The sequence below is a fragment of the Ceratina calcarata genome, unplaced genomic scaffold (assembly GCF_001652005.2).
Source record: "Ceratina calcarata isolate Rehan_Ccalc_2016 unplaced genomic scaffold, ASM165200v1 scaffold48.2, whole genome shotgun sequence".
Classification (NCBI taxonomy): domain Eukaryota; kingdom Metazoa; phylum Arthropoda; class Insecta; order Hymenoptera; family Apidae; genus Ceratina; species Ceratina calcarata.
The window spans coordinates 1893193-1919243 of record NW_017172225.1 but is presented as its reverse complement, the minus strand read 5'-3'; the positions used below and the strand labels follow the sequence as shown (position 1 = coordinate 1919243).

Genomic DNA, 26051 nt, shown 5'->3' with positions numbered 1-26051 from the left:
GTATAAAACTTTTTCACTAGCATCAATAGTTTACGAGTAACTTGCGAAAAACTGTTTTTTCGTTTTTCGTCAATAACGCGTAAACTATTGACGCTAGCGACAAACTTTTATACAGAGATTGTAGATCTTATCGTCCTCTACAAGAAAGGTTTTATACAATTTTCCCGTAGATTCAACGGTTTAGGAGTAATTAAGGAAAAATGAAATTTTTTGCCAAAAGTTCGCCGTTTTGACGCCGGGATGGTCGGATTTTGTCAACATCATTAAAATGCCAAATAATCATACGTAACTCGTTAAATATCGAAGTTAAAAGGAAAACAGTTGTCAGAGAGCAGAGAGTAGGTCGTAAAATGAAAATGCCAAGATTCGTCTTCATTTATTTATTGATCAGATTATTGATCATTAATCAGCATACAATTCAAGATAAGATTTTAGATTTTTTTTCCGTTTTATATTTGCATCTTACTTTATTTGTCAAGACTGACTCGTTATATTTATATCTAAAGCTAAGCGTAAATGATCTTCCTTTGAAAGTTCAAGCGTTTAACATTAAGATCCGAGAAGAGTGCTTATTACGGAAGATTATTACATGAGCGAGTTTCCGACACTACCGGATCCGGATCTGGGTACAACCGTGTCCGAGAATCGAACGGTCACTCCAGCCACGGCCATGTTTCCGGTAAGGAATTGAGGTAGATTCTCGACGCCAGCGCGAGGTTGCCGATCGAACGGGTATCCCATGGGACGAGCGTCAGGGTATTTTCTGTCCCTCAACCCGCAATAGCTCACGGCGTCTCTGCAGCTCGGCGACTCGTCTTGTTCAACCTTAAGTAACGAAAGAAGTATCAGCGTCGGAATCATACGCGGACGACTTGTACGAAGAAACGCTTACAGCATCGCCGCTATAATCGGATATCATGATAAACAGATCCATAGGGAATCCCTCTTTGTTTCCTCTGGGCAGGAGCAGATGTTGCGGCCAACCGCATCCGCAGAAGTTGAACTGGTCCAAGGCCAGGGCCTCCGTCGGTCTGTTCTGATCCACGTTGCGGAAGGTCCTCTCGAAAGGAATGGTCACCGAAGATTCCGTCGACTTACGTTCAATCGTGTTTTGCCCTGGGCGAACTGCCGAATCAAACGTGCATCAGCCGCGACACATCTTTACATATACGAAAAGGAGAACGTACGCGTGACGGTGAATTTGTCCATCTCGATCATCAGATTCTTCTGTTGCCTGAACGGAAGCGGCAGTCCGCGCTCGTCCTGCCTGGGTCCGAGGAAGATGCGGACGGTTCCTCTTCGCGGAGTGTTGCCACGATTGTTTACGACGATGGTGTACACGAAATCGGCGTGATTCAAGTGAGTAAAGCGAACGAGCACAGGGCCACGCGGAGTGAAGTCGAGCCCACGGGACATGTCGACGTCGCTCTTCGTCCAGAAAGTCTCGAGAACGTTGCGTTGCTGTCGGTTACGCGACGACGTCAGCTTCACGTCGGTTATCTCGACGCCTGGGTAGTCCAACTAAAAATTAAATAAACGGATCTTTCGTCTCTTTCCGATCCGGATGGTTTCGATGAATCTGATCGGCTTCGATTACCTGTGCAACGGAATAGGGAGGTAACGTGTTTTTGTGTTCCTGGAAAACGTCGTCGACGAACGCGTGCCATCGATAGAATATAGGGTCCCGCATGTTGATCGCAGTATCACCCATAATAGCGAAATTTTCCTGAAATAGGAAAAAACGCGCGCGTTCTATAATTGTTATGTTGAATTTATCTCGCTTCGTCTCGCACCAAATAACGATGATCCGGATCGTGCACGAAGGAAATGGCGATGTGGCCGAAATTGTGCAAATCCCCGTATATGTTTCGATTGACGGAGAGAATGCTGGCCTCGAGGATGTTTCCGAGCACATCGATGCCATCCTTCTCGGTCAGCAGAATTCTTTCTCCTCTCGCGTTCATCACGGATCCTGTGTGGATCGCTTCGTAGATGCGATCGCGCCATCTTTCCATATCCTGGATGTCGAAGTTCAGGTCGTCCGCAGGTCGGTTGACGTCCTTGAGGACGGCACCGCCGTGCCGAGCCGGCCACGTGCGGCTGGCGACCAGAGAGTCCAGTTTCGGGAAATAAGCTTCCGGGATCGGCTCGCGCCAGTTGATGAAACGCTTCACTCGCGGGAGTTTGTTGCATAGACGTTCGCAATTGTATCTGAAAAAGTCCCCACCTCGTGTTTTTTCAACTTCCAGATTTCAATCTGTATCTGTGACATACCTCGCGATGATCTGTTGATGCGAATAGTAAAAGATCTCTCCGCGGCGATCTTTGTTAACGATCCTGATGTCTCCCTCGAAGGGATACACCAGGTGCCAATGCCAGTGATGAAGATTCACGCCGATGTCTTCTCTCCAGTAAGCGATACGGTGTTCTTCGTCCAAGTCCGACGCAGTATAATCTCTCGGGATCTCGATCGGTATCTGTAAACTCGTGCATCGGTAACTCGTTCTCAGTGAGTTTGAACGAAGGTATTTGGAAAATCGTGACCCACCCGAGAACCCGCGGGCACGATGTTGGCTTCCTCCCGCGCCCTCGAAAATACTCCGCTGTCCACATACTTGTCCGGAAACACTTCGTTCAGTGGCGGTATCGGCAGATCTTTCGTATCGGGACGATGAAGGATCGCCACCGACAAAGCATAGATGAACATATCTGGGTTCACACGATCGCGGCAGTACACCGAAACCGACAGGAAGTCTTCGTACGTTCGCATACCTACCACGCGATGCAAAGTACGGCAGTGTTAGAAAACTTTACGAGTCGCTACGATTATTGAACGACTGCACGGAAACTTACCCAAAAAGATGTCGATCAACCGACCAGCCATCTTCCGATGGGCCGGAATGAACAACGAGAAGGGCTGACGACGTCCCAGTTGCATCGGAACGCTCAGATCCGGAAGAGATATCTGTTTCACCGGAATCTTCGTCTCTGCTTCGTCGCCAAACCGATTCAGCACTTGAACAGCGACATTTCGGTACTGCTCGGGCTGAACGAATCGATCGTAACGTGAAACGTAAATTAAGAAAGACGCGATCGCGATCTGTACTCACCAGGTAGTTGGGTGGAATATCGAAAGAGACTTTCTCGTTCCCCTTGGGAACGTAAATTGGTTCGGATGGCCGATCGAACAGATACAGAATATTCGACTTGTCTGTCATTTTTAAATCGATTATAAAACACGCAAACGGTTGCGTATGATACGCGGTGGAATGTCCAAGAGCGAACGTCAACGTCTCGACAGTAAGGATAATGACCGTAGCCAGCTCCGCTTTATATACAGTCTGACCGACGTTCTCCAACAACCGCAAAACCCGCAACGAGTAAAATAACATCCATGAGGATAAAGTGTAATTTTCCTGGTTTCGCCAGAAACCAGGAAAATTTGTCGCTGTCTAAAAATATGTTGCCTAAATCCCAGCGGATTCGAAATCGAACAGGTGCCAGGTGACAATCCAGTTGTTTCGTGTACCTAAGCGGAACCGTGCATTCTCTTGTTTTCCGTGTCACGCTGACCGCAGATCGATTTAAACGTTTCTGATTAACCTCCCGTCGCAGATCCGTGGATAGAATATCAGCGACACATTTCCCATGGACTCGATATGTTAAACGACGGCGACGACGACGAAATTTTAGAGAACGCAGAAGTGAAAACGCCCAGCCCCTTGTCATCTTCCGCTGGTACGACGATCTTTCAAACCTAATCTCCCCTTCATTTTCCTCTCGTATCATATCCGAATCGAATCCGATCATTCTATATTTTATGTTGTACAAAACGATGGCATATTGCTTTCCGACGACGGTACGGTACGAACTTGCCAATTTTAAGACGGAATTCGAACAGGAGCGATTTGAAAGAGAGGCCGCTCGTTTTAACGATTAACCCGACGAATAAACAGTGGACGTAACCCTGATGGTGCAGATCGTTCGTTCAACGAGGACGAAGATAACCCGCGAGGCGACACCAGTTCCGACGAGAGTTCCCCTTCCGATCTGAGGAAGCGTCTGCAGCATCTCCCGTCGCCGAATCAAGCCGCGTGCCTAGCGAGTCGAGTGATCGACATCAGCCGCCGTTTGTCTAGACAGCGAGACTTTTATTTCCAAAGCGAGACGAATCGGATCGTCGAGAACATCGAGAAAGAGGAGGCAGAGCTGGACTCCCCGGGCGAGTCGTTTGCGAGGAGATCCTATTCCGATCTGAGAGCTAAGGACGCGCGAACGCGTAGGAGGGCGAAGATTCGTCTGGAGAACGCGCGAAACCGAGCGATGGTCGTCTCGAACCGCAGCGAGAGCGTTTCCTCGACTAGAAACGATTCGAGCAGTCAAAGGTCCGAAGGCAAAAGCTCGTCGAACGAGAGCAGAACAAAGGAGTGTTTGGACTGCGAGCACCGATCGGTCTTGGAATTCGATATGTCAACGAGCAACGCTGATCGCCAAACGCTCTTCTCGTTGTCGGCGAGGTCGCCCGGCTTGTATCGCGATCGGCGAAAGAAACCGTGCGGCGATTCCCAGTCTCAAGGAAGTTCGATGTTCCTTCGCCCTTACTCCGTCGCTGCGTCCAGCGAGAACTCACCGAGGGACAGAATCGGGGACGGGCAATCCCTCTCGCTGCCACCTTCGGCCAAGTACAGGACCTGCCCTGGCGTGATCCTGCAGAATCTCAGTTCCGGCAGCGAAGAGGCGGAATCCAGTTACGAGGTAACGTCGGACAGGAGGGACGTGAACCAGAGGATCGACCGCCTGATGGCTGCCACGGCTAGGGAGATCGGTATCTCCTTGGAAGTGTACGAAACCGCCAAATTTCAAAACGATTACTTGCCCCCCGTGTCCTCGAGGAGATCGTCCAATCGTCTGGTCGATTCCTCGCGGAACGCTTGTCTCGAAAATATCGTTTCGTCTCCCTCGAGGATGAGCTTCGCCAACGTTTATCCGGCGCATCGCGCCAACGATCCGTCGATTCGTTTCCCTTCTTCGAAGAAGAAGACGCCCGTCTACAGAACGGTGACCACGGCCAGGAGCGAGAACGGCTGTCGAAACGCGAAGGACATGCTAATCAACCACGAGGAGGAGCCGATGTTTTATTCGGCCAGAGAGGAGATTCTTCAAAATTATAATAGGAGCAGAGAGTGTTCGCGGACACCGAACGAAATGCCGATTCTTACTAACGCCTCTCCAGAAACCGGGATACGAGAAGAGTCACCTCGTGAAGTGGTACAACTCGACACATTGATGTACGCCGAAACCGTAGACGAACAAAGTTACAAGGGAATGCCCGATGAACGGGCTATGAACGAAAGTCCAGAGGAATGTTCGAGTGAGTATCCGAACGAGAAATGTCCGACCCAATGTCCAAACGAATATTCTGGCGAAACGACGGTGACGACGATGTTCGAGGATCAAACGACTCTGCGAAGTTCCCAGCTGCCGGAAACCATCGTAGAGGACCCGGCGTTCGAGAACGCACCGGAGAACGAAATAGAATTGGATCCGTCGACTATCACCGATGCGAAAGCCTTGAAACAAGCGATATCGCGATGCATCTTGACCTACGACCAGGACAACGAGACGAATTTTCCTCCGTCCGATGATATCGCGTCCTCTCCGGAACCCCTTGGAGACAGATACTGCACGAGCGAGGATACAGAAATGTTATCGCACAATTACTACCAATCGGAATATCCAGATAAAAGCGAGACGTGCGATGAGTACTCGGCCGAAGTCAATAACGACAAGGAATACGTTCCTGCGTTAGTATTGAATTCGCAAGAAGGTTCGTGCTGCACGTCACCGACTAGCAAAGGCTATACGGAGGGATTGGACACGGCGACCCTGATGGTGGCACTGTCAAACGCGTCGCTGAAGCAGCAGCAAACGGAGCGAATGTCCGAGCGAAACAGCGAGTCCCGTGCCAGTCCCGGCGCCAACGTCGACGACAAGACGATCTCTATACCTGAATCCGCGAGCCCCAGTCCCCGCGTAGACGACAAAACAGTTTCCAGACCGGAGTCCTCCGAGAACACGATCTCGATGGAGGAGCATTCGAGATCGTTCAACGAAGATCCTTCCTGCAGATCCCTCGGCAAGAAATCCAAAATACCCGTCAAGATACCTACCCACAGAAGCAAGCTGTCGATCGTGAGTCGCGACAAACCGAACGAAACCGGGCGAGCGGGTAGTAGTCAAGGAACGAGTCCGATCGGTTCTAGTAAAAGATCGTTCAAGAGTAGTCCATCGTTGCCCGAGTCGTTCCACTTTGGTTCCGCGCGGGTAGCCAGCGGACGCGTTAGCAAATCACGCGCCAGTTCACCCCTCGTTCAAAGTTATAAGATCATGCAGAAGCCTGCACGATCCCCAGTCACCAATACCAGTGACGCGGCGAACGAGCAAGAGAGCAAAAGTAATCGAGTGTCTACGAAGGACGAAACGAGCACCGATCGGACCGAGTCGCCGGCGTTCTCCTTGCAAATACGTACGATGACGAGCGACGATGATCGGTCGCGATCCGAGGGAAACAGCACGGGGAAGGAAGAGAATCGGGATCGCGGCGACAGCGCGAAATTCCACACCGACACGTGCAGATCGTCGAACTTCTCTAATAGTTCGGGGAAGCACGAGAACGTCAGCCAGAGAAGCAAGCAATGCAGCGTTTCGTCAAACAGCGGCTCGCAGAGTCGCTGCGTCGAAGAGCCTATCGCGGGCCTCGCGGAACCTGAAAACTATGTCGAACCCACGATCTACATCCCGAAGACTCCCGAATCGCCGGTGGATTCTCCGTTGCTTACCTACCGAGCCAATTACTACGGCGGCTACGAGGGAGAGATTTACGAAAAGATCCCAGATACGAGGAAAACGAATTTATTCGAGAACCGGATAGGCGACGGGAGCTGCAACGAGACGCAGAGTTCGGAAGAACGGAAGTTCGCAAACTCGTCTCCAGAGAAAGAGGAATTCGCTGAGAAGAGCGTGTCAGAGAATCGCGACAGGCTACGATTCTCCCTGGAGAAGCTAGCAGCTGAACAGTTTCGAAGGAGCATCGGGAAGCAAACAAGGAGCATCCGATCCGACACCGCCGCGTTCCTCGTGGACAACTACTACGAGTGTCCACAGTTTTCCTCCTCGACGTCTAAGTTGTGCTACGAGCGGTCGAGAGACACGTCTCGGTTCAAGAAGAGAAGTCAGGACAGATTTCCGTTCACGATTTCGGAGAAGACCAGCGTAGCCTCGAATAAGTTCAAGGTTCCCGGCCAACTGAGCAATCTGAACGAGGACCGGAACGAGGCTCGAGGCGAGAACGAGGACGAGGACGAAGACGAGGAGGACGCTAGGTACAAGCTGGACGTCCATCCGAGCATAACCAGATTAGCAGGAACTGGTCTCGAAGACTCGGTCGCGGACGTGATCGGTCACGCTGCAGAGCTAGAGGATCATCGGGAGACGTCCGGAATGAAGAAGTTGGTGCAGAAGTTCTCGGCCAGATGGAACAGGTCGAAGAGACGAGACGAGAACGAGCCTAGCTCGAAATCGGCCAACATCATCTACAGGAATCGCGATTATCGAGAGGAGTGCGACAGCTCGGTGGAGAGTTGTTCGGAATCGTCTCTGGCGAAGAAGCTTGACATGTTTAACGAAACGGATGAAAAAGCTAGTACGAAACGAAGTATAGATTCTCCGGATGAAATTTCATCGATAGTTTGCGAGCAGAAATCGTCAATCAGAGAGATTGACGTGAGGGAGACGCCTCGAAGTCCGTCCAGCGGCGAAAATCCTTGTAGGCGTTACGATCGCGACGATTTGTGGGTTCAAGCGTTCAAAGAGCTCGATTCCGATCGTGAAGAGCGCAACCAGGAGAACGCGTTGCGGAACGACGAGTCTGTACGTTCGGAATCGAAGGATCCTTATTCCTTGTTTTTCGTGAAAAGCGGCGAAGCCACGCCGGAGATTTCTGGCAGAGAAGTCTCTTTGGAAGTGACGCAAGAAGAGATGCAAAACGTTCCGACGGAGACAAGAAAGAATCGAGTGAAATTTCGGAGCGTTGTGGCTCCGAAACGATTGGACGAGGAATTGAACGAGAGCGAGAACGAAGGCGCGCGTCGAGAATCCGGCAAGAGAAGTTCCAAGCGCGTCAGGAAAAACAGGAATCTGCAGAGCGGGTGTCTCTGTCTGAGATTCTATCGTATGATCGTACCAATCTCCTTCGGATCGATTTCGAAGTACAGATCGGGAATGAATCGCGGTTCGTCGTCCGCGAGAAATAAGACTCGTGCCTCGCCGAACAAGAGGAAGGGTTGACTCGACATTTATACGCGACGCAACGCGTATTGTATATAGTATACGAACTACCGAGAGCAATTGCAATAGTTACCATTGCCTTACCTTTTGCAACTATTGCTTTCTGTATATTTGTAGGTTTGACAGGTACCGTGATCGTTTCGATCGCGTTCTCGTCAAAATCGCGATACCGCAATTATTGCATCTCTTTGATGCACGCTCTTTAACGAAATATGTAGACGTACAGAACCGGAGATTCGATGTAACCAGCTGTGATTAATATAAAGTATTCGGAAGTAGTCGCAACAATAGTGTCATCAGTTCATGTTCTTTATTTATACGTCGTTCGTACATATCTCGTTTGCCCTCGATAACAGTGTGTCGCATGCTCGTACTCTTTCAATTTTCGCGTTGGCTTTTCGAAGATACACGATTATCGAGTTTATCGCCTTAACAAAACGTTTCGTCACTACGTTTTTCACCGTTCTTTAAATTATTATCGTTATAGAAAAAATAAGTCTTTAAATAATCACATAAGAGTCGCCGAGCCTTAGGGGGATCCCTGGACGATGAAAAGAGGATCAGGGAAAAAGAGAGAACGTCGTGTCTGTATACATACATGCATACATACGTGTATCTTGCCAACGAATACTTATGTAAAACGGTTCGCGTGTGTATACTCGTGTCGTATTCCTGTGTGTGATAACATTCGATGAGAAAACGCGTATTAAGTGGCCGAGGATGAAGGGTTCCAACTCCCTCGCGAATAACGCTAATAACGCGAACGTCGCTCTCTAATTGCAAGTCTACGAAAGAACCTAACTACCAAGAAGATCAGTCGTTTTCGCTTTGATCAAAGCTATGTATGTGTACGCATCAGGCGTTATGCCGCTATGCTGTACGATTGGGAGTCTGTTGATCGGTTCGATGAAGTCGATGGTCGTTGACCATCGTCCGATAGAGAGAGAAAGAGGGAAGAGAAGAGAAGGGGAGGGGAAAGGGTCAGAGAGAGACTGGACGCGAAGAAAAATCAACGTTAAAGGCAACGCATTTCCGTGATCTCTGTGTGCCTCGCGGAGCACGTTTTCTTTCTTCCCTCGTCGTTTCTAAAAAGGAAAGGAAGCACGCCCTATGCGTGCACCTGTATTCGTGCGTGTATTGCCGTGCCGTGTGCGTACATGGAAACGGTTAATCGGATCGGTATGCACTATACACTATACACGATGCACGATGCACGATGCACGATGCACGTTGGTACGCAACGATAAAACTCTCTATCCTAGATGGGATACTGCCCTGAGTACCGCTAACGCGTACAAGCGCTCGATGCTAACTATCGCGTGGTAAAAGATCGCTGGTGCTCTGAAATTAGGAAACTGCTCGATTCCGTCATCGTGCCTGATATATTGGTATACGATATCGAGATTCGTGTTAGATCCGGTTAAGTAATTAAAGAGACAGGTTCTACTTGACCATGCTTAAAGGAAAGAATTGCTGGACAAGAAAAACTTGACGATTATTCGCTTCCCTCCTCCCAATTTTAGAAACTCGAAGAAATCCAGGATTCCTCTTCCGTTCGGCAGTTCATAGTATACACCGATCGACTTTGTGGTTTGGTTGGCCGTTGCTCGGTCGATCGTCGCCGTCGTTCTCGTCGTCTAAGTCGTCCTCGTCGTCATCGTCATCGTAGTCGTCGTCGAGGCTCTCGCCATCGGGACGGTTCCGATTGGGTAAATGACGTCACAAGGGGGGCGGAATGGAGAACTCTTTTCTCACGTAAAACAGAATGTAAGGCTTGCACTTCGCGACCGCATCCGTGGTTGCTGGTCGTACAGAGCTGTCGTTAAAGTGAAACCATTGTCCGTCGTGAACAGCGAAGGCAGTGTAGTGTCCAGTTCCAGCACTAAAATGGATATTCCTCTGTTTATTTCGAAAATATGTGTTACATCGATGATACGGGCATTTTACGGCGCTACAGTTTACTAATTATGTGTATGCGATACGTATCGGGATGTAAAAGAGAAGAACAGAGAGTCAGTCCGAGCATACCCTGAACCATGGTGCACGATAACGGCAGCTAAGTCGTAGAGGTGGCTGTTCGAGGTGCCCAGTTTCGTTCCGCTAACGCCGCGTACCGTGAACGGGGACATGTCGAGAGACTTCATCGGAAAATCCACCTGCGTATCGACCTTCGACCGATAAGAGTTGCACCACCTAAATCTTTTAATGTGAAGGCACAATACCTAAAACAAAATTTCAATAGTCAATCGAACGAACAGACGAATTCGCAAACGAGCGTAAACGGTATTGAGCTAACATTAGGCAGCCTGTGTATCCAAAACCTCTTGGTGGATCTCTGTTTTCCCATGCAGTTGTCGCAGAAGTACAGCTCGCTGTCGGCCAGTTCCTCCACTTTGAAGAATCTCGATAGACTGTAGGTGAGACTGCACACCTCTTCCTGTTCCTTCGTTCGTCTCTGCAGCCTGTCGGGTATGTCCAACGAGAGATCTTGGAAGGGCTCGTGCGTCTTCGAATCTGTACGGCAGTTCATACAATGGACCTGCGCGAGGAAACGCGATCCATAATTTGTCCGCGCTTCTCTCCCAAGAAGAAAATAAATAATAAAATGACTCGTCCAGAGAATGGTGATTCGGAGGGGGCACACGCGCACGCACACACACGCTTCGTCCTACCTCTCGTCGCGCGTCGTTCCGCATTGGAATAATAAACTATAAGAAGTCGACCCTCGCCCGGCTTTTTTCATTCTCACAGTGTTCGAATTCGAAAAGAAGACTCGATTTCCATCGGTCGAAAATGATTCGGCTTCGACGTCCGAGGGTCGACGTTCGAACGATCCACGGCGACTTACCACGCTGAGAAGAGTGCCTCCGAACACGGCTGTGACGATGCTCTGCTTGCCGCGCAGACCTAGAGGTTCGTGACCCAGTCTAGGCAGCAGCTGCAGCAGTTCCGTGTGCAGCCTGTCCAGCATGTAGGTGAGAAACTCGTGAGCGTCTTGCTGCTGGTATCCCCGAAATCTCGGTACCACTTTCCATATAACGAGGAAGAGGCACTCGGGCGAGATAGCCTGGCCATTCGACCCACCCAGATTCAAACCGAGCAGAACTTTTCTGAGCTCCTCCGCGAGCAGAGCGTCGCTCATGAACTCTTTCGCCCGTCCAGGGGTGACGATCCGTCCTCTGTGAGAGGGTGCCTCGTCGAAGGGTATCCCTTCGAGGCACGGCATTTGCGTGAGATATTCGCAAAAGTGGCTGATGTTGTTGAACGACTGGAGAACGACGTTCATGAAACAGGTGTTGCCGAGATTCCTTAGGCCGACGACCTTTTTCTCTTTGGTTATCTTGGAACTCCTACGCTTGGTCGCCGGCCGATTGTCTCCGCTCGTCCCGTCCAACGAGTGTAGCCTCTTCCGCGCCGTCCTCGGCCGGAGGTTCCTCACGACAACTTCCGCCTTCCATAGCGCGTCCGCCGAGTCGTTGTCGTTCTCGTTCTCGTTGTCATTGTCGCTGCCATTGGCTCTCCTCGAGGACGGCGTCGTAGACGGCGACATGTTCCAATTCTCCTCGTTTTCTTTGTGCTCGTCTTTCCGGAACGTGACGCGACGTATTTTCTCGATTTGTTCGTTCGTCGTGTCGTTGACGACGTACTCATCGCACAGGTAACTGAAACGATGGTAAAGCTTGGCTAGTTGGCGAACATTTGTATAAAAAATTCAGCGAAAAAGATTGTGAACTCCTACGCGTAGCGCAGGGGGTGTCCGCTTACCAGAATACTGCTAGGTTCTCACAATCGATGCAAACGCAGTGCTGAGTATTTTCCTCATGATGCTGCAACGCGTGGCCTGCCACGTATCGTCCGCAGTGAACAGCTCCGCAATACAGACAGAGCCACGTACTCTTCTCGCTGCCGCATACTGTCGACAGTAACAAAACGGATTCTCGATAAGTAGCTGCTGGCATCGGAATCAAATCGAAATACATGCATCCGTAGTCGCCGTAGCTTCGTTCAGTTTCGGCATACGCGATTCTCGAGAGAACGCGTGAAACGAGCATAAGTGGGAGGAACTGTCCGACCTACACCCTCGTCACAGTCGATCGATCGCAAAGCATTTCGCTACGCGCTATCATTTCTAGCATTTCTTTTTTTCCATTCGCATCGGCATTTTCACAATCTCGAGAATAAGTAATCCGCGTGCGTTGGATGGATCGATCGAATTTCACGAGGGTGCATTTCGGCGATTATTAAAAGCGCTCCAGCCCAGAGTCGGGCGAATCGATAATGAGATGCTGTGTTCCGCTACGTAACTGGCATTCTCGCTTCCTTTTTTTCTTTCTCATTTCTTACGTGTTTACGTGGCGCGAGGTCCGATGCATCTCTATTTTTAGACACGTTAAATAAATGAGGAACAATAAAAAAAGATACAGGCAAATGTTTCCAGAGGAAAAAAATAGGAGCGCGTGGAAAGTGAGACGTTGGTTTCCACACGCGAAAAAAGCGAATTGAAATTCAATCTTCCACAAGGTTGTATCTAGGTGTGTTTTACCGTCTCGAGGTTGCACTCCGGCTCTATCGTTTCGTCTTGTTAAGAACTCTGAAAGCGTCTGGATGCGTTCTGGTGCATCGTCCGCGCGCGCACATCGAAGCAGTATCGCGACGAGATCCTATAAATTTTTGCGAGATCGTTGTCGTTCGGTGACCGATATTCCTAATGCGAGCGATAAATCGCGATTTCACGTCGAAGCGGAATAGTAGGAATCACGGTGTATTCTTAGAATATTACGTCAGAACGGCCAAGTTCAAAATCGAACGGTAATCGCCGTTAGACAGGTAAGGTCTGAAAGTTTCCGCGATCTCTCTCTCTCTCTCTCTCCATCGCAGAAGGTAACCGTGATGGAACGTAATGAAAAACGAAAAAAGCGATGGTTGAACATCAGTCCTGGCACTCCTACGTATCTTGCCAGTATTTCAACTTTTATCGCGTTTCGTAACAATTCGATTCACCGAGCCTCGAAGAATTTCGTCGAGCAACGTATCGTAGGTAAGGAAAGGCGATAACGTCAAACGTATGAACTATGTACTGAACTAATTGTGAGAGTTACATAGGCGGTACGTACGTATGGCGAGAACGTGGGGACAAGAATGAGCGTGGTCGGTTGGAAAAATTCGTTTCCCGAGCAATGCGACTCGTGTCGAGGCATCCGATTAGCAACGACGCCGTTATCGATTTTGCAACGTCGTACCCAAACGTCCCGAACCCCGAACCAGCTTGGAGCGCAGGAAAAGAGCCAGAAGAGGAGAGCCGTGGGGATGGGGGATGGGCGATAGGGGATGGAGAATGGGGAAGAGGGGAAAAGGGAGAAGGGCGGGACATGGGGTTCTTTTATAGCCCACGAGGGACGATTTTTCTCTCGCATGACTCGTGCGCGACAGAGCAAGCTTATACTTATACCGTCGTCGTTGCAGCTTGCCGAGATTTTCGCTCGATATTTAAATTGATCTTGCAACGTGGATACTTCGCGATTCGTCGAGCGTGAACGATCCCACGGAAGAGCGTAATGACCAACGCCGGCGGCATCGACGTCGCGACGCATTTTGAACGCGTCCTGGCGAGAACGTCTAGGAAACCGCGGACCAACTCGAGCGGCCGAAAGTTTGCGAAAAACGTGGCGTCTGACTCATCACTGCCACCATTGGCTACTGCCATCGCACCGCCACTACTATCGCTGTTCCGAAATGCTTTACGACTCTCTGCTCCCCGATTTGACTCGACTCTTCGTCTCGTTCCATTCTCTTCTTCCTACACACGTATTTTCTCTCTATCTCTCCCGTATCTCGGACATGGTGTGCGTAATGCTCGCAGGTTCTTTTCTAAAAAGGATGTCTCTTTTCAGAAATTGAATATGTACCGGCTGTTGCCGATCGCGAAACGCCGCTTCCTGACAAAGAGACAAGAAGCAGTGTAGCGTGGCGCGACATTCTCGATTATGAAATTTTCCATCTAGGGCTTCGCTCGGATCGCTTCGACAGAGGAGAGCGGACGAAAATATTGAGCCGATTTCGAGATAAATATAGCAGTACTCGAACCGATGGACAGAGAAAGGATGAAGGGAGTAGTCGCGGTCGATGCATGGGAGAAAGCAACGACGGAGAAGCATTCGCGTAACGTTCTTTTTAACGTAGTTTCCATCGATCTTCGAAGACGACGATGATTCTCGAGAAATCGAGCAAGTTGCCGAGCGGAAATCTGATCGAAATTGATGAACGAGAAGCGAATGGCGGCCGATCGACCGACGGGCAACGGACGGTGAACGCATTTTATCCGAGGAGTTCTAATGACAGATCTCAGGCCAGCTGATTAGTGCCGCCTGGTATTGATTTTCCAATGACGACCGCGCCGCATACTTACTGAGAACTCTCAGCAGGACGATGCACACGCGCACGTCCACATTCACGAAGCTCGCTCCGCGAAAGAACTCACGAGCGCAGCGAACGCACACCGACGCATCAGCCGTGCATGTACCTATCTACGTATATGATTGCACGCCTCTCTGTACACCCTCACACGCGTCTGCAAGACACGTCGGTCGCGTCGCGTCGTTTCTCGCGTTCACACGTATATACACGTTCGCGTGTGTATCGCGTATACACGAGTACACGCGATGAGTTCGATTCACGATACACGGCGTACGGCCGAACGTTTAACCGAGTTATCAACGATGCTCGCTCGCGCGCACGTATCAATCGCAAAATTTCTTTTTTTTTTTCTCGAAGCATGCACAATTGGGTTCCTTTTGGGTATAAAACAGAAATGGTTCGCTACATCTTCTCGGGGTACGATGGCTCAAGGCCGCGAGAGGAACGGCCGGGGCCTCGGTCACGAGAGGTGAAGAGAGAAAGAGGATGAGAAGAGGGACGAGAACCGGGATAGAGAGAGCGAGATGGAGGCTGAAGGGAGAAAAAGAAACAAGAGAGAGCGGCGCGATGGGCAGACGGAGAGCGGATAAAGAACGCAAAAGAAAAGAGAGAAAGGGAGACGACGACGGACGAGAGGAGGCGATAGAAAAGATCGAGATCGAGACGAACGGGCGACCTGCGAAATCTCGGAGTTGAAAATGCAGGGTCGATCGAAGAAAAAGCGGAAAGGGGGACACGATCCTTGGGAGATTAAAACCTTTCTCTACGCTCGACGGAAAGGGGAAAGGTAGAGAGTAGAGGCGTGGGCTTTTATATCAGGTCTTACCTGCGCAGACGAACGGTAGATCCTTTGTGCAGTTTGCTTCTACGTCGTTACCGCCGAATTGAACGCTTTGCACGAGATGTGGACACTCCATGTTTCCTCGTAGACACGATTTCACGGGGCCCTCGTGGCCCCTGCGTCGGCGAGTGCCTGGCTGCGTACGTACGTACTATGTACTTACTTGCGTACGCGTTCGTACGTGTCTGTCTGTCTGCTTGCCTGCCTGCCTGCTTGCTTGCTTGCTTGCTTGCCTGCCTGTCTGCCCGCCTGCGTTTACAACGTGCTCTTTCTCTCTTTCTCTGGACAAAAAAGGAGAACGCGAGCAGAGAGGAGGACGAGGGTGGGAATGATACAAAGACGAAGAGGAGGCGGGGTACGCTCGGTGCCCCCCGATATCCGTCACATAGCGCGGAATAAGAGATACACAGGGTACTACAGTAACTCCCCGTTCGGGTGCTACTAGCTTTGACGAAGAAGAAAGGATGCAGCAACTGTTTTCGATGCGCAGCGCGACGACGGACTAAGGAAAACGAGCAGAGCAGAGCAGAGCAGAGCCGACCGAAAAGGAACAGCGGAGCGCCCGACTGGCTCCGACTACCGACACCGACCGAACGCAACCGAGCTGCGTCGGGCTCGGTTTTGCGGTGGTCGGCCTACTGCCTACCTCCAGAGTCACAGATCACTAATAGTCGACTGACTCGCCTCGCCGGTTCTACGTTCTCCCTCTCCTCACCGCTCCCTTTTCACTCGACACTCATGCTCGTACTGTCCGATCGCGTCTTTTCGCTCGCACTCTCGAGCTCTCCCTTCCTCGTTCTGTATGCGCGCGAGCCAGCGAGCCCAGGTTGGGCTAGATTACTCAGCCTCGGCTCGTGCTCGCTGCTAGGTCGCGCAGTCTCGGAAGCCCTTGTCCCGCAAATCTGACTAGAACCTGGAATGCGTGGGCGTAACGCGGAAGGGCGACGGTTCTCACTTAAATGGAGCACCGAACTTATTGAACGGTCTCCTTCCAAGCATATTATTCTTAAACAAAAGGAACAGGGTCGTTGATGAATCAGATATTGTATCGAACGTGAACTGAGTCTTCTTTTTTGTAGATGTACAAAAGAGTTTTTCAGAATGTCAGCTCGCGGTTTTATTGAACAACACGATACCAACAGTCTCGTTTAATTAAACAAATAAATATTAAGAACGCCTGCTGTATGGTGGCAGCTGAGATTGCGTCAGCTGAAGTCCAGGAATGTTGTTGAATCCAAGCATTTGTAACATCTCCTTGGTCTCTGGATCAACCTCAATAATGTCATGCTCTAGGGCAGAAACTTCGGGGACATAGTTGTCTCTGCGTTCCCTCTCCTCCTCTTGAAGCTTAATAGATATTCCACGTACTTGACTGTGTCTTAGCCGCTTCATTAAGTGGGTGACAAATCTGACGACCAAACAAAAATTATAAACTTACACGCGTTGGGAATAATCAAACACGTATTGTCTTTTAAATACTTACCCAGCGATTTTGTTTCGCAAAGATTTACTAGGGATGATGGCAATTTCTTCGCATATTCTTTTGTTGGTATGGAAGTCCATCGTCAATCGCGTGTAGTACTTCTCGATGATCAGCTTCGCGGCCTTTTTGACCGTTTTCGTTCTAACGCGACTCTGAAATCATAATTGTTCTATGATCGAAATGAATACACTCCAACCATCCTCCACGCTCGTGATTTCTGGATAAAAGAATCCATGAAAACATCAAAGACACTTTCGTATAACCTCAAAGCGCACGACAACAACAAGTAACACGTCATCCTACGCGTTTAGACGGCTAATAGTCGGAGCCTTTTGTTTTGAAACTATGCCTATACGTCGGCATATGGTTCGTTTGCGCGTTCGATAACGGATCGTTACTATTTTTCCCGATTTATTAAATGGATTTCACCGAAATATACGCACCATGATGATCCGCAATGATCCGTATTCCGGAAGAGACGGGAAAAGACAAAGATAGAGAGTACCGTAAGCGAGATGGAAGAAAGACACTTGCGCATGCGCCCTGTATCGTAGAGTTTGTGAATGTGAGTTTGCGAGTGATCCTGGAGAACATTGGACGATCACGACTGTGATCGATGAGCTATCGGTATTCAAACCAAAGTTGAATCGAAATTGATTAACGGACTGCAGTACCGCTTTTAAAAGGATCTAGAATCGAGTCACGGGAGAACCAGAACGATTGACCATCTTCACGAGACTCAGGATTCAATTTGCTCTACCGAAGATAATGCAGAAAGTGCAGTTCGATTTTTATTGAAATTTAATTGTAATTGCGCCGTAAATCAGATGGATTCCAAGAATCAGCGGCATTCGGCGACTAATAGTCTGTTTAATTAGAATAATCTAAAAATGTACACATAACCCGACTTGGCCGTAGGAAATGGCGGGATCGCGATATGATTCGGTCAATCGTGATAGGTGGCGGTAGAGACAAGGATAAGATTCGCGGTGCCAGTACGTAATGCGAGTGCTCCGAAACATGTCGCATGTCGCGTTGTCGCGTCACGAAACAAACATAAACGTGTGCAGTTTATCATTCTCGCGAGTGACATTCGGTTTCCTCGAGAGTACGAACGTAGTCGATCGTTGCTCGCATCCCGCGACAGCCCGTACCGGCGGTTTCAACGTCGTGCTCGGAAAATATCGAAAACCCGTGAACGCCAGGTGACAAGCTGCGGAGAGTTCTCCCGTCTTCTCTACTCGTTGGTGTTTGGCGGAACTCTGTTGGCAGCACTGTTCGACGGCGGGCGGACTATAAGCGAGAAGGCAGAGGCAGAGGCAGAGTGATTTCAAGAAAGAGTAACAGAGATGATGAACGGGAAAGCGGGAGCGAGGAGAACGGCGATGGATAAAGCGAGAAGATAGTACACGCGGCACGAGGAAGGAACGAGAGGGAAATAGTTTCGTTGAGTAAGCGGGCGACGTACGGCGCATGACGCACGGTTCGGTTGGCGGGAGGAAGACAGCGTACGGGAGAACGGAGAAGGACGCGCAATAGCGTGAGAGAGGGAAGGAGAGGCGACGAGTTTGTTTATCGCGTTGGCGAACGGCGGCCGAGAGCACAGCGAGAGCCGAGGGCAGTCGGTGCAGTGCGGTGCTACGTTTCGCCTCTACAAGACGATCGGGTAAGTCGTTCGTTCCTTTCGCGATACGCCGCCGCGTCCTTACGTATACATTTCTGTACGTGCATGCATTTACTTGTTCCGAAGAGTGCGCGGGTGTCCTTCCATCTGTCGCGCACATGTCATCGACGTTCATCACTAAACATCCTCGTACAGAGATCTCGTGCCAAAAGAACATGCCGCGAACCGCGTACGAAATCGCCGCGTACATATTCGTTTCCTCTCGTGTAGTATAATTAAGTATATGTACGTATAACGAATACATCGAGTGCCCGAATCGGTGACATTTACAAGAGTACAGTTGCAAGATCGCTGGAATTTCATCGTGACGAGGACAACGACGACGACGACCGGGAAGTTGCAACACCGCGCGTGATACCTTAACAGGTAAGCGTATTTCCAATTCGAAAAAGGCATGATCCAGCCAATATCAATGGAATTTCTAATATCCCGTCATTTTTCTAACCTCCATTAAATTTTGCTTCGTTGATCTTTCTAATCATTCGCCTGGAACCCGAAGTTGTCGCGAGGTCAAACCGTTCAGACCAATGATACATTTAGATTTTCATTGATGACGAGGAATAGCACGTCTCTTTCTCGTGATCTTTGGTCCCAACGCGGTTTACGTCGTCCTCGTGTGCTAATGACTTTCTCTTCGTGAAACTTCTCCTGGAAGCCTTGCCCCAATCCGTTCGGAACGCGCCATATGTATGTATGTACGTAGTATGTAGTTCATATGGATAAATATTTTTTCTCGCCTAATGCTAATTTTATTCGTCGTGGAAAAATCATGGAAATATAATAATAAATATAAGAATTTTTCTTATATTTGTATGGAAAAGCTAGACCGTAGATGTTAAGTGAATGTGTGCATGGAATACTCATTTTTGTCGAAAAAATAAATACGAGGTTTAGCAGGTATGTAGTATCTGATTGCTAATCGTAACTGTTGATAAATGCTAAACTTCCTAATCGTATCTAATCAAGGATTTTGCTATCACGGAACAATTTTGTCTTGTTAAAACCTACGGAGTCGCGTTCATCCAACGAATTAAAATTGGCGTAACCGTAAGAGTGGTTCAATGAACCCGATTCTTTCACTTTCGTCGAAAATACAGCTGACCGTGATTCGCGTACGGAACGGTGCACGCGTTGCGTTCGCCGCACGGGAGAGAAAGAAAAAAAGAGCAAGTTGTGAAAGCAGCCGAGACTCGGCGTTGGGATTTCACGCGCCTGTTAATCGGGCCGTAGCAAAACGAGCTGTGGTCGCATGGAAAAATCGCGTATCGCACCGTAAGTAACGCTTCACATCTTATTCTACGTACCGTCGTTCGTCCTTCGTAGGGGACGTGCCACGGGTCTCAATATCATCGGCACATCGACGTATTTAAAATGAGAACGATCGATTTTTGGACTCGTTGCACGTACACCGCCGGATTTCACGTTTTTCTAATCGCGTAGAGGTCGAATCTAATCAAGTTTCGCTGAAACGCGTTCTTGACCACCGTTTTCGTGTAAAATTTCTTCTTTTCTCTCTATATTCTCGTCCGTGTTCCGATTCGGTGTCCGTGGAACGCCGGCTCTCTCGAGAGCTCGCTGCATCGAGGACAAAAAAATAGTTGCTCTTTCCTGTTCGAACAAGTTTCCCGTACTTGTCAACCGTGTACGTAACACACGTATTTATGGTGGATCGCGACGTCCGTTCACTCTGCTAGGCCAGATTTCCTTCCCCGTTAGTTTCCGGATTCAACTGTGTTTACCGATCGCATTCAATCCTGACCCCACATGTTCGTAATAGTACTAGTTCGCACGAATTCATTTTCACGTCGGATAAAGCGAAAATTGTGAGACACGTGGAAATATATGAAAAGAAGACGCAATCCCTAAAATGTTAGATGAATTTATTGCAAGGTAATGAAGCGCATTTAAACGGTGTTCAGTTTCAATTCTGAAATTCCATGATTTATGTACATTCATTTATTAATCAGAATTGAACCGACTTCTCTTTATTTCGTCGTAACGTTCATTAGCACATACATTGAATTATAGAGGAAAAGAGGTGATGAGTCTCGATCAATAATATCGATTGTGTATCGTTTAGCGTGTAGGTACATACGAGTACACTTACGTGTACAGGAGTTGTTAACGAGCAGGTTTTGTAATTTACGGCTCGTAAAGCGATTCGTGCGTGCGTCGTCGGCCGAGTCGTTTTCGTTTCGCGAAGTAGGTAAAAACGACGGTTCGTGTCGAAAGATCGCGAATTAAGTAGGAATCGAGGATTTCTTAATGTTACTACGCCAATTTTATGGCGTAAGATAGAATCACGGGTTACGCTGAATTTAAGAATAATTCCTCGCGCTTATTAAATGTTATGAAGCGTTGATCAGGTGCTGCAATCTTGGGAATCGATCTGAGTCGAGCGCCTATTATTTGGCAGAGAACAAAGGTTGTCGCGAAAACGGTACGTTTACGAGATCGAGCTTGATATCCGGTAAACGTCTTATTCGATGGATTCCGTCCAGAACATCTGATCAGGTTCCCATAGAATCCGCGTTACTTTCGGAGTATGTAATTTGTAGATAATAGAAACGAATAGCGTATGCGCACACTTGTCCGTTGATTGGGATGAGATCGGGAACGGGGATCGTGATACGTGTGTGTTCATTGCACAGCGTAATTGTCAGCAAACCGTCAGCAGGCCAGCAGCGGTGTGTTTGTTCGATGTTGTCGTTATCAACGTCTTCCCGGCTAGTACGCGTGTCATCGGTAATTGGATTCGGTACGCGAGACAGTTTCTCGGAGATGTGGGTAACTTTGAAACCGTATTGTATCGCATTGTATTGTACAACTTGTAAAGCCGCGCCGCGGTGCGTGACACGCGCGTGATCGATAGTATGCACTTCGTTTCTAGTTATTAGCATCAGCTGCGGTTAATATCGTGGTAAACGATTTTTTAATCAGCGCTGTATCTTGATTCCCGTTTGATCGCGCGTAACCCCTGGGTCCGGTCAATTTTTTTGCGTTCTTCTTGGTACGGAGAGCGCTCGGTATCAACCGAGGGTTATCGTCGCGTGGGAACATTCCTATCGGGAGTAGCATCGTTCTTTCCTCGCGCACAACCAGGAAAAGCGTCGTAAGAGTCGGTCGTTTAATCGCGAAACGTTTTCATGGAAGCGTGCACAATTTTCGCCACGATCGCATTAGCCGGTAATTTTCGATATCAGGCTCTCGCGGCCTGGCTTCGGACTCGTTCAGATATACCTACCTACCTACCTACCTACCTACCTACCTACTACCTACGTCTTATCGAGGAAAACTTTTTTTCCATCCACCCTCTCCTTCCTCCGGGTGATGGACGTTCGCTAAATTGCTTCAAGTTGCTCCGTAATTAGAACAGAAATATCGCGCAGCTGTTCCCGGAGCTTTGGGAGGCTTATTTCACGCGACAAACTTGCATGTTCCAGCATCGTAATTACAATCGACTTGCTGTGCCGCGGATTTTTGTTACGTTTAGTTGTTACCGAATTCTCACATGCGATCTACGAAACGTCCGCGGGACGAAAGTCGACGATTTTTCTGTGAAGAATCGCGGTTAAAAATAACTCATCTTGACGTCATGAGTCTGTTGTTGTCATCGAACGATCGTTGCCTCTCGTTGAATAACGTTTCGCTTATCTGCTGAAATAGACGCGGATCAGCGTTTCTTGTCGCTCGAATAGTTTTGTCCTTGGTCACGATGGAAATGAGTCTGCAATGTACGGTGGGTACGTTCATGTGCGCGGGCTAGAAAGCTGATCGGGCGAATACTTGAGTTACGCGCGAAAGTGTAGCATCGTGAGAGTCTTTCAGTCGTGCGACAGGTAAAAGTGAGTGGCCTACGATTCGCGCGAAACTTTCTTACGTAACGCCGCCGTGCCGTAACGATATTTCATTTTTTGACTCGTGTAAAAGGCTTACTACAGTTAATTTATCGTTTATGGAAAGCGAAAGAAGTACGTCTTCGGGCAAGCGAGTACGCGCTTCGTTACCTAAAACTGGCTCTTTAATTGTATACTCGAGAAAGGAAGTAAATAGATTTCGTGGGTCGCTTCGTTTCCACTGGGTATTAAACCGTTAATAGCGACTGAAATTTCGCGAGGGAATCGAGTTAGGTAAATCGGGGCTCGACGCATCTAAATGCATTCATATTTAGAACTCGACCGGCCTTTCCCTCGTTTCACGGTAACTATCGTCGATACGGCTCTCGGTACACGTATCGAGTTCTCCCTCTACCCGCGTCTCGTTGTCGCTTGCGAAACTCCCATGTAATCGCTTCGAATCGTTTCGTGATCGAAATTAGATCATGTTTTCTGTTTTCGCCTACGCTCTTACGATTCTATCAAATTCCGCGAATTGGATGACGATCCATTTCAATTTTAATCGCTGCTGCTCCTTCTCCGAAATAAGAGAAACTCTCTCTTTATTTCGAATTCCGTGCGTGCTTCAGAAATTCTATGTTCGGGATTCTTCGTTTCCTGCATGAGCTGCTTGTCACCAAATGAATCTTTTCGACATCCCCAGTGTAGTTTTCAAATTACCTCGGTGTACACGCTCGTCGTTCTACGTGGTCAACATGAGAGAGAGGGAGACCAGGGAACTGGGGAAGGCCGATCGAGAAAACTTTTGATTCTATCGGGAATCTTTTTCCGGAGCTGACACGGGTAAAATAGACAACAAAACGTTTTATCGGTTTTCAATGCTCGAATTGACATTCTCTCGCCAGCCTTGTAATTCTTTCAATTTTCATTCACCGCTGCATTCTCTTGGCTAGTCCTAGATAGAAAATATCTTTAAACGATATGCGAACCGCAGATCACATTCCAGCTCAAGTACATATATCTTATCGCGTTTATTAATTGAGGAAAGTGTCGTTTGCGATATTACATCGGTCAGGATTTATTTGATCATAAGAGTATTTGTACACAGTAAATTTACCCAGTCCAAAAGTTGAGCGAGTGGCATGTAAACATTGGTGGTGCGGGTAGAAAACATGTGGGAGAAAGGTTGGTTTATGTTTCGTATGTTCCCCTGTACTCCAAACACCAGCGTGTATTAATTTTTACATCCCCACTCCATTTTCGTTACAGGGGCAATCATCGCCGACCGACGAGGAGTCTGTTCGGGCAGTTTCGTGTGACGCGTTGGACCGATCGCAAGTTTCGGGCGTAAGCATCTCGCGTCGTAATTTGTATCAAATTGTTCGAACTTGCTGCGTCGTTCGAATGAATCGGAACGTTCGCGACCGTGACAATGCTGCGGGAAAATTAACGAAGATACACTCGCGTTTCGTTCGTTGTTAACCTCTAGTCGTAACGTGATCTCGATATTCAAAGTCCGACTACTTGAAAAGTAATCGGAACGATCGTCGCGTGCCAGGTAGGAAGAGGTTGATACTCGCGCGTGGAGGTCCCCGGTCGCGTTGTTGATTCGAAGATACGAAGGTAGCGATATTCGAAACGGGTCAAAATGATCGCGCGGACGGATTTATTGTACGCGTTACTCGCGGCGTCGATCGGTGTGTTCACTGTGAAGTCGGAGCCAGGACCACGACCGAGACCAACGCCGATTTTCACCAACCAATTTGCTGTCCACGTACCCGACGGATCGGACGCTGCTGCCGAGATCGCCACCAAATATGGGTTCGACAACTACGGACAGGTGAGTTTTTACCATTGAATTTTTATACGACTACTAAGTAAACGGTCCATCCCTCGAGACGATATTCCGTCTTGCTGGGATCTTATTTACTCGAGATTCACAATTTATTGTATATATAAGAGTAGAATGGACTTGTCTCGTCCTTTGCGTATACTAACATAAGTATAAATTGAAATCGAACTATGAAATGATTCGCATTTGTCGGTAAACTGGAATTATTAATTATGATTGTATCGTAATACATTCTAATCGGGTTCATCGATGGTATCCGAAAGCGTATCGAAGTATGACGCAAAACTTGACTCGATTCCAGACTGCCGTGCTGTGTCCAGAGCCATTGTTCTAAAGTAGTTGTTGTAATAGAGTCGAAGTAGTCTCGAGGGAGGAATTAAGAGGGACGGGTTGTTACACGGATCCTCTCTCTCGTTCGCTATCGGAGAGAAGGGTATCGGTGTTCCAAGGTTTATTAACTCTGACCACCGAACTTACCTTAATTACCTGAACTTTTCTACGACATTCTGATTGCTTGGCTCGATGCTGTTGAATAATTCACGATACCAGACGACTAGGACCATAGCTGTTATTTTAACGAGCTAGAAGCTCGTTGAAGATCACGAACTTGTCAATTATTTTTCGACTTGAATCGCGGGCTTAAAATATCAGGCATCCGTTGTTTTTTATGCGAACAAGCAAAATAGGTAGTTCGAATTAAGTCGAAACTAGAGATCTGTTCAATGGAGCGGATAGTTAATTAAACCAGGGATATAAAAGTGGTATAAGTAATTATTCGAAGAACACCAATTTACCGGATCGACGTTTAAAACGCTGTGTACTATTTGTATAAAGTATGAACTATGCACTTGTGCCGTGGTTTCTCCTACGTATTCCACTACGGGGGAAGAAATTAGGGGGAAGAAATTATGTGTAATACGAATACTTTATTCAGACTTTACATTCGTTCTGTCGTAACGCTATCGATAGACCGACTCCAAGAAAGAGTTCAGTTTATTTCAAGTGGCAAAGAAAGCGTTAATAAAAACGATAGATTTTTAGCCGATAACAATACAATTGACGTAAATTTTAAATGCTAGTTACAGTTTCATCGGTAACTTTTAATAGTCGACTCGGAACGACGAAACTCGTCTCGCACTTCCGTCTGGCAGTTTACGATTTTTCTTAATTTTCAATCGTCCCTCTATTCTCTTTTAGTCGGAGTTTATTAGGTATCGCGCAGATACTTTTACCGCGAGATGCGATAACATTTTTATGTTCAGCTGTTACGGACGCGTACGGGCACTTCATCGATGGGTCGGAGTCTCGTGGTTCTAGCGCGAAATGTCACGGGTTGCGATGACGAGCGTCGAAAAAATTTTACGGCCACGCGAAAGAGGACAACTCCGGTTATCGCTACCTAAAAGTCTCGTGATCGCGAATCTATAAATCACGTTTCACGACCCGCGCTCGTAATCGAAGTCGGAGCCGAATTGGTCGCGTCGAAATTCGCGCGGCGCGTTCGTTTATTTGTTTGTTCGTCGGTTCGCGGTTGGATTTTTATGCAAGCCACTCGACAGACCTTTTACCGTTCGATGTAGCGTGGCTCTATAACG

The 26051-nt window shown here is 48.4% G+C and overlaps 4 protein-coding genes across 5 annotated transcripts in view; 1 reads left to right on the top strand and 3 right to left on the bottom strand.

The window, feature by feature from the left end:
* Positions 1–365: 365 nt before the first annotated feature.
* On the bottom strand, positions 366–4283 carry LOC108627616 (phenoloxidase 1-like). The gene is made up of 9 exons (XM_018028925.2): positions 3111–4283; positions 2854–3046; positions 2549–2772; positions 2275–2477; positions 1794–2211; positions 1598–1726; positions 1188–1521; positions 893–1125; positions 366–825 (listed from the first exon to the last, which is right to left on the bottom strand). Exons 1-9 carry the CDS (start codon positions 3390–3392, stop codon positions 586–588), a joined length of 2256 nt encoding a protein of 751 aa, XP_017884414.2. The 5' UTR covers positions 3393–4283; the 3' UTR covers positions 366–585.
* Positions 4284–8641: 4358 nt separating this feature from the next.
* On the bottom strand, positions 8642–16351 carry LOC108627903 (ubiquitin carboxyl-terminal hydrolase 3). Its single transcript, XM_018029493.2, has 6 exons — positions 15587–16351; positions 12112–12259; positions 11195–12008; positions 10643–10885; positions 10375–10568; positions 8642–10228 (listed from the first exon to the last, which is right to left on the bottom strand). The coding sequence occupies exons 1-6, from the start codon at positions 15675–15677 to the stop codon at positions 10066–10068; spliced, it is 1653 nt and encodes a 550-aa protein (XP_017884982.1). The 5' UTR covers positions 15678–16351; the 3' UTR covers positions 8642–10065.
* Positions 16352–16693: 342 nt separating this feature from the next.
* RpS17 (ribosomal protein S17) lies at positions 16694–17772 on the bottom strand. Its single transcript, XM_018028991.2, has 3 exons — positions 17528–17772; positions 17085–17236; positions 16694–17009 (listed from the first exon to the last, which is right to left on the bottom strand). The coding sequence occupies exons 1-3, from the start codon at positions 17528–17530 to the stop codon at positions 16769–16771; spliced, it is 396 nt and encodes a 131-aa protein (XP_017884480.1). The 5' UTR covers positions 17531–17772; the 3' UTR covers positions 16694–16768.
* A 301-nt stretch (positions 17773–18073) lies between these two features.
* The window catches only part of Fur2 (furin-like protease 2), a 164886-nt gene continuing 156908 nt past the window's right edge, over positions 18074–26051 (top strand). For both annotated transcript variants that reach the window (XM_018029407.2, XM_018029406.2), the window contains exons 1-2: positions 18074–19134; positions 23874–24444. In XM_018029407.2, coding sequence (XP_017884896.1) covers positions 24253–24444 — 192 coding nt within the window. In that variant the 5' untranslated portion in view covers positions 18074–19134; positions 23874–24252. The remainder of the gene's footprint in view (positions 19135–23873; positions 24445–26051) is intronic.

What these genes read in the sequence shown, in the direction of transcription:
- LOC108627616 (XM_018028925.2), bottom strand. Translation starts at nt 3,392, where the DNA reads ATGTTATTTTACTCGTTGCGGGTTTTGCGGTTGTTGGAGAACGTCGGT. An exon ending in GGACAAATTCACCGTCACGC is followed by an intron (nt 1,126 to 1,187) that starts GTACGTTCTCCT and finishes TTGATTCGGCAG; the next exon opens with TTCGCCCAGGGCAAAACACG. An exon ending in CCGATTATAGCGGCGATGCT is followed by an intron (nt 826 to 892) that starts GTAAGCGTTTCT and finishes TCGTTACTTAAG; the next exon opens with GTTGAACAAGACGAGTCGCC.
- LOC108627903 (XM_018029493.2), bottom strand. Translation starts at nt 15,677, where the DNA reads ATGGAGTGTCCACATCTCGTGCAAAGCGTTCAATTCGGCGGTAACGAC. An exon ending in GGATACACAGGCTGCCTAAT is followed by an intron (nt 10,569 to 10,642) that starts GTTAGCTCAATA and finishes ATTTTGTTTTAG; the next exon opens with GTATTGTGCCTTCACATTAA. An exon ending in ATCGTGCACCATGGTTCAGG is followed by an intron (nt 10,229 to 10,374) that starts GTATGCTCGGAC and finishes TATCCATTTTAG; the next exon opens with TGCTGGAACTGGACACTACA.
- RpS17 (XM_018028991.2), bottom strand. An exon ending in TTGCGAAACAAAATCGCTGG is followed by an intron (nt 17,010 to 17,084) that starts GTAAGTATTTAA and finishes TTTGGTCGTCAG; the next exon opens with ATTTGTCACCCACTTAATGA.